The following is a 7,500-nucleotide window of genomic DNA, read 5'->3' as shown; positions in this document are numbered from 1 at the left end:
TGGAGGAACCCCACAAAGCACCGTCCTTTTCGGCTTGAAATTTGCTCTCCAATCATTGGCAGTCGATGACGTCATTAATTACTACTACCTACGCCATGAATCGTTAGCATATGTTACTCATTTTCTAATTAGAAACCTCAATTTAATTAAGCACATCTCCTCTTTGTGAATATGTCCATTGTTACAAAGCCTGAAATTCTGTACCAGATATTTTACAGTAGGTTTGAGATTAGGAGAAGCTTTCAATAACCATTATTCGATATTTTTCGTCTCTAAAGAGCAGCCCAGCTTGTGTTTTTTAATGTCGTAAGGAACGTAGTTTTATCAAGTATTATACCTTTCCAAATATTTATTTCTAAGAGTTATAGTTCACCCTTATGGCTACGATGGAAATCAACGGCAATAAGTACAGAACAGATATATATATAAAACTGAGTCACGAAAATTTGGAACGTGATGAATATATAATATAATAAATAAAGGTAAAAGCCACGAAGGAAAGTGAAACTTATCACCCATACGACAGGGAGTTTTGGCTTCCCTTCGAACAGTTAATTATATCAGGGTTATTTTAGCATCCATTCAAACAGGGTCAGGGCAACATACCAATGAAAGTGAACATGCAAACGGGAGATGGTGCAAAAAGGGTAGACGAATAGTGATTTTTTATCCAGACTCATTAACGGTAGTCAGTAACAGCCTACTGGTTCGAGCAGCTATCGTCAATGAAACTTACTCCTCTGCGTGTGAGCAGTTTCCGAGGTAAACAGCATGCTCTAGGAAAAGATGTTTAAGCATTCTCTTTGGAGAAGAACGCCGGCTTGCTTCAGATACAAGGTTCGGATTTATGTTGATTTATGTATCAGTGATACACACACTTAATATGTTAGAAGTGCTGGTCGTGATGGATTGTAAAAGTGCTGGAAGTTGGTACGCGCCCTTGGGCGTGGTAATGAGAGGCACATTCATTTGCCTCCTGAGCAACACGTAAGATGCACTCAAAGTCACAGGCGGCGACACTTACCATTTCCCGACCAATCACTTCCCTCCTTCCACCTCTGCAACAAAAGATCCAACGCGACAGCTCGCCTGCACAGTTCGTTTGGCGTTTATATTCAGCGGATGCTGCAGACGAAAGGTACACTTTATCTTAATCCTAATGTCCCAGAGAGCATCACGCTTGTCGTCTTTTGTAAGGCATCTGGTATGTCCTTTTTATGGCGGTCATCTTTGTTTTAAAATGGTATGTCTGATTTTCTGTTAAGGTTGTATGGATCAAGAGAATGATAATGAGAATTTTGTGACCAAGAAAGTAAATCAAATGTCATTTTCGCCAATAGCATGTTGCTGTTTCCATACATCTATCCAGTCACCGTCTTCTTAATACCCTTGAACAAGAATGAATGAATCAGTTTGTTAAGATTTACTTATCAAGTTATAAAATGTGTTATTGCTTCTTTAGTAAAAAAACTTTATCAATTCACTTCCGGAATATAGTTTCTGTTATTCAATTTTTACATACTATAATTCATAAACATTATAACATATATATATATATATATATAATATATATATATATATATATATATATATATATTATATATATAATATATTTGCATCTTAAGTATGAAAAATACTCTCGTCTTCAGTAACAACTTGGGTGACCGAGACCATTATAGGAATACTACATATTTTTTTCTTATAATTTCGCGCTGTATATCCGAATAAAATTTTCTTAGGGCATTCTGTGCGTCTAGTGGTTCAGCAGAAGTCTTTTGTACTCGCTAGAAGATTAGCTTCTATTGTTATATTTTATTCTGTTATCTTTTTACATGTTTTATCTTCTCCTCCTCCTTATCCTCCTCCTTCTTCTTCTTCTTCTTCTTCTTCTTCTTCTTCTTCTTCTTCTTTATCCTGAGGCCTAAGCCAGATTAGGCTGTCGCTTTTATGGCCGTCAAGTAAGAGAAAATCAATAATAATTCTGTTGACTATTAAGTGACCCAGAGGGAACTTAAAAGCTGAAGTTTACCTTCTTCCCTGCGAGTTTTCTTGTTTATTTATTTATTTATTTATTTATTTATTTTTTTGAGAAATACGTAAAATATGTCTTATTTCTCGACGTTCTTTCCTTCGACATCACAATCACATTCTTAAGCTGTCACCCTTCACTGATAATATTTCAATCCTTTTTCTGTGACGCATCTCTCCAGTCATGTCGAAATTTGCCTTATTGCCATTTAATTACTGTTGGATCTTTTCATTCTTTTATCCACTTTTCTTCTTGGATTTTGGATAGTTGAATTTAACACGCGTGGTTAGGTTATTTGAAAGATATTAAAAAGGGGGGGCCTAGATGGAAAAACATTACTACTGCAATTTAATTAAACCTTGTGTATGTGGGATCCCATGCCACATAAGCCAAATTTCGTTTTAAGAATTATTTTCATTGACGCTGAATATTCGTAATAGACCCCCATTTAATTTCAAAAGTTATCTTACTATGAAAATGGCCCTATACAAATATTGGTGGCACTGAATACTGAAGAAAAAAATTGTAAATACATATTTAGCCTTTTGACAACCTAAAGATTTTAATGTGAGCAAATCTTCGTCATATGAAAATGCTAAGAAAATATTAAGCAAAGTTTTCTTGATGTTTTCCTGTATGGCCCTTCATTCAATATTCAAAGGATATTGAATTATGTAATACCTATGTGAATTCATCCAGTTTGACATTTCTGTGGTTGTAATTCATGGGGACTGATATAGTAACTAATAAGAACATAATTCATTATCCAAATGTTACCTAATAAGCATTCGTTGGAGTATCCAAGATTAAAAAAAAAAAGTAGAGCTTACTTTAAAAGGAGCCTCAGACTATGTAGATGTTGATAAGGCTTCGTTAACGTTTCAGTAACCAAAAGAAGCAATATAGTGTAATGGATATAGTTTTATGGATCTCGGGAAGAATTTGCGCTTTAATAACACCTGATGGCTTAGAAAATTATAAATCAATGTATTGGAAGCTTGAATAATGTTCTGGGAGCTTGGACAATTATCTTGGAGGCCAAGTTATTGTCTTAGAGCTAAAACTCAAGTTTTAGTGGCCTGATGAAGGTCTTGGTATTACAATTAAACGTTCTGGAAGTTCTCTTAATATCTTAGAGACCCGAATAATGTCGTAGAGTGCGGAGTAGCGTTCAAGTTGATTCCTTGGATAACTGATTAGTAAAAGTTTAAGTGATACTTGTGAGACCCTATGGGTGTTCAAAGGACTATTTGATATCTTAATACCTAATTAATGCCGAAGAGTCTCTCGCAAGAGGATAGAAGACTTTCACTTGTGTAGGGAAACTAATGATTTTGCAAAGCTTCCAGCTTGCATTGCTGCTGAGTTTAAAAGAATGGGAGAATATGTAATGCAGCTGAAGATACCTATCAGCAATTTTGAGCGTAATTTAAAGTTCACATTGTTTTCTTCATTGTTTTTTGAATGTCTTGAGTTAACTCCGAGGCGGCTTGTAGCGTAAGCTGCCTGCGATTGGCTGCATTACTTTTTTTTTTCTTCTGAGTTTCCCAAACGTCTGCCGGAAGGAGAAAGATAGATAACGAAGAAATACATGGCATGAAAACTTATTAATGTCTGTTGTGTTGTTCACGAGCATTCCCCGTAAATCTACGAACACCTAGAAGTAGTATACTCACAGTCGCAAATCATCTCGAGAGACGGCACGAAGTACTCGTCGCAGACGATGGCGATCGCGAGGAACATGTACGTGGTGACGATGATGTGGACGATGAGTCCCCCGCTCTTGCGGGTCTCGGGACCCATGAGGGGGTGGGGAAACTGCTCGATGGCCGGAGGGGTGCAGTTGTCTCTCGGGAAGTCTGAGGAGCTCGAAGCCAGAAGGCGGCGGGACACGACCGTCTCCCGAGAGACCTTCTCCTCGGAAGGGGATTCATCTGGAAGTGAGGAATTGAATTTATCATTCTGATTGTTATTGACGAGTATCGTTGCTCAGGGTTGATTCGTGTAGAATGGAGCCCGTTGCCGGGTTGAGTGGGAAGATGGAGAATATGAATGTATAACGACAAACAGAATAGGCAACAGAATAGAATAGAATGGGGTTCAAGCATTGTCTGCATAAACTCATATAAATAAGATATGAAGGTGCCTGGCATTTGCTATTAAAAAGATAAGTAAAACCCAAATTGTGAACTACTTGTAATCTTTTGTTTTCTTCCTGAACTCCATCACTTTCAATCAATTAATGCAAAAATATTAGAGCTGGCAATTCTCGTGTAATATAATATCAATTTATTATTAAAAAGGCATTTTTAACTGAAAAGAATTCCATGCTTTAATGAGGAAATTATAAGGAAGAACAAGACCGATATACTCGTGAGCATATATATATATATATATATATATATATATATATATACGCATATATATTTATCTATATATCTATCTTATATATTATATCGATATATATATATATATATGCATATATATATATATATATATATATATATATATATATATATATATATATATATATATATATATACGTATATATATCGTGCGTGTGTGCACGCACAATTCCAGTGCACGTATGTATATTTAAAAATTCCCTTTTTCTACAGTTCCCAACATTATCAAGCCAGCCAAATTAACCGCACCAAAAGTAATTTTATTTGATAATGTCTAAAGACGTCTTTAATTGTCTGATGACCTTTTCCGTTGCAAGCAAAGTTATTAGGCAAGCCATAAAATATTATGAATGCAGCAATTAGCAACGCACAATCTAGGAAGATTTTTTTTTTTCAAACCACACTCCATAATTATACACCCCTTAATCACCGTCGGCTGACTGCTTGAACGTCGTTGAACCCCGATTTTGAAAATTCGCCATATTTTGGGCAGTAAAGAAATAACAGGCAATTTGAGTCATAATTTGAAAGGCGAGGCAGAGAAACATGAAACCTCTATATCAAAACCTCTCTATATGATCAACCACAACAGATACATACACACACACACACACACACAAAATAGACCTCGTAGCAATTACGGGATAGTTCCTGTCGAAATAACAAACCACTGGGTGTCCGAGAAAGCCCCGTCCAGTGAGGGAGGTGGTGGGTTGGTGGGTGTTGGGGAGGTGGTGGTGGGGGGAGCTGGTGGTGGGGGGGAGGGGGAGCTGGTGGTGGGGGCTGGGTAGGGGAAGATAGGAGAGATGGGAATTGATTACTCTGCTATAAATAGTAACAGCGAAGCCCCCTAAAAAGGGGGGGGGGGGGGGGGGGAGTTTGTTTGGTGGTGTTCGGGATGATGAAATGAATTGAGGTTGGAGGGGGCCCGAGGTTGTGGGTTGGGGGGAGACCCGTCAATAGAAGAGGGTTGGTTTACCTTCTAATAACACCTGGGCGCTCTGAAAAAGGTTGCAGAGAAACACACGGGAGGGACCCCACGTGAATAATGACTCTCTCTCTCTCTCTCTCTCTCTCTCTCTCTGTCTTCGTCAGGCGAAGGATAGAATTTTTTTTCCCTTGGAGAAACTCTTCGTGATCGTCCCAGATTTCACCTTAAGCAAGATGAGCCGACCGTGTGACCTACCTGTATATTGATTCGTCGGAATCCTTATAAAGCTGACGACCCAATCGAAAACTTTGAGTAGTTATACACACACACACACACACGACGTGTAATTCGTTCCATATTTGATAAATAAAAGAGACACCCAGAGAGCAGATACCCCCGCCAGCGTCAAACCTTTATGGGAACAGTTTCTTTTTGGATTAGATACATTTGGTTGACAAAAAAAGGTTGGTTGTCAGAAATGCTTCGTCGACAAAAGCGTTTGGTTGTTTATAACATCTGGTTGTCAATAATGTTTGGCTGGCAAAAACGTTTGGTTGTGCAAGCGTTTGGTTGTCTAAAGCATTTTATCATCACAAACGTTTGGTTGTCTAAAGCATTTTATCATCACAACCGTTTGGCCGATGTAAGCATTTGGTGGTCAAGAAACTTTGGTTGTCAACAACGTTTGGTTGTCAAAAATATTCCTTTGTCAAAAAGTATGGTTGACAAAATTATTTAATTGTCAAAAACGTTTGGATGTCAAAAGCACTTAGTTGTCAAGACGTTTTGTTGTCAGAAACGTTTGGTTGTTAGAAACTTTGGTTGTCAAGGACACGTTTGAGTGTCAGAAACTTTGGTCGTCAAAAACATTTGGTTGTCAAGACGTTTTATTGTCAAAACGGCTTTGTTGTCAAAAACATTTGGGTGTCAGAAACTTTGGTCGTCAAAATCAATTGGTTGTCAAGACTTTTTTTTGTCAAAAAGGCTTTGTTGTCAAAAGCGTTTGGTTGCCAGAAACTTTGGTCGTCAAAAACATTTGGTTGTCAAGACGTTTAGTTGTTGAAAGCGCTTGGTTGTCAAAAACATTTAGTTGTCAGAAACTTTGGTCGTCAAAAACATTTGGTTGTCAAGACGTTTTGCTGTCAAAAACGTTTGGTTGACAAAAACCTGGGTTGTCAAAAATTGTGGTTGTCAAAAACGTTTGGTTGTCAGAATCTCTGGTCGTCAAAAATATTTGGTTGTCAAGACGTTTTTTTTCTTTTGTAAAAAACGCTTGGTTGTCAAAAACCTGGGTTGTCAAAAATTGTGGTTGTCAAAAACGTTTTGTTGTCAAAAACCTGGGTTGTCAAAGATTGTGGTTGTCAAACACGTCTGTTTGCCAAGAACGTTCGGTCGTAGGGATCCAACCAGAATCAATTTAAAAGAGAGAGAGAGAAAGAAAAAACAAATAAAAACAGAAAAAAACATTTGAATTCGGTGCTGACCTGACTTCGGTCCCTGGAGTTGCGTGTGACCTCTGGAAATGAGGGTGACGAGTGCCATGTAGGTGAACACGGCGAAGAGAAGCTGCCGTAACCTTGACCTTCGACTTCTAATGCCCAGTTTGGCCGCCAGCCCCATTCTGCCGAAGGAAAAGCGATTATTCAGTGAGCTAACTTGAATTTATTATTGTTTAATGTTATATTTCTTCGATTCTGTGAAGAATGAAAGTGTGACAGAATGTAGAATAAACTTGCCTATAATAAATTTGCAAGCCTAATTTGCATATAATAATAAATGGAACACATAAATGTAAAATATTTAAGTCAATACTCTTGAGAATTAGAACAGATCTGTCATAATTACAATGGAATAACACCTACCAATGAAGCGTATTGTCAATAATTCGAATGTGTATTAAGATTTTATTTTCCATATATAAAAGTATATATAAGTTTTTATGCTTATTCGTTTCAATTTAAATTACAATTTGACATTCCCGTTAAACAGTCAGTTCTGCTTAACTTTTTGTTTGAGATATATCACTCTGGTGACGTATTTGCAAAGTGCTGAATTTTTTATTGCATTTTTTTCATTTTTTATATCTTTTTTAAGCCTTCATCATTATCATCATTATTCAGTTTCGTTTTAAAGTA

General features: G+C 37.2%; 1 protein-coding gene and 1 long non-coding RNA gene across 6 annotated transcripts in view; one reads left to right on the top strand and one right to left on the bottom strand.

Moving 5' to 3' along the window:
- LOC135218443 (uncharacterized) overlaps window positions 1–7,500 on the top strand; it is a 127,265-nt gene that overhangs the window by 25,838 nt on the left and 93,927 nt on the right. The window lies entirely within an intron of this gene.
- LOC135218442 (probable sodium/potassium/calcium exchanger CG1090) overlaps window positions 1–7,500 on the bottom strand; it is a 139,627-nt gene that overhangs the window by 48,172 nt on the left and 83,955 nt on the right. For all 3 annotated transcript variants that reach the window (XM_064254758.1, XM_064254759.1, XM_064254760.1), the window contains exons 2-3: window positions 6,850–6,986; window positions 3,706–3,963 (exon numbers count right to left, since the gene is read on the bottom strand). In XM_064254758.1, the coding sequence (XP_064110828.1) occupies window positions 3,706–3,963; window positions 6,850–6,986 (395 nt within the window). The remainder of the gene's footprint in view (window positions 1–3,705; window positions 3,964–6,849; window positions 6,987–7,500) is intronic.

Source organism: Macrobrachium nipponense, chromosome 9, assembly GCF_015104395.2.
Source record: "Macrobrachium nipponense isolate FS-2020 chromosome 9, ASM1510439v2, whole genome shotgun sequence".
NCBI lineage: Eukaryota > Metazoa > Arthropoda > Malacostraca > Decapoda > Palaemonidae > Macrobrachium > Macrobrachium nipponense.
This window is presented reverse-complemented; position numbering and strand designations above follow the sequence as displayed.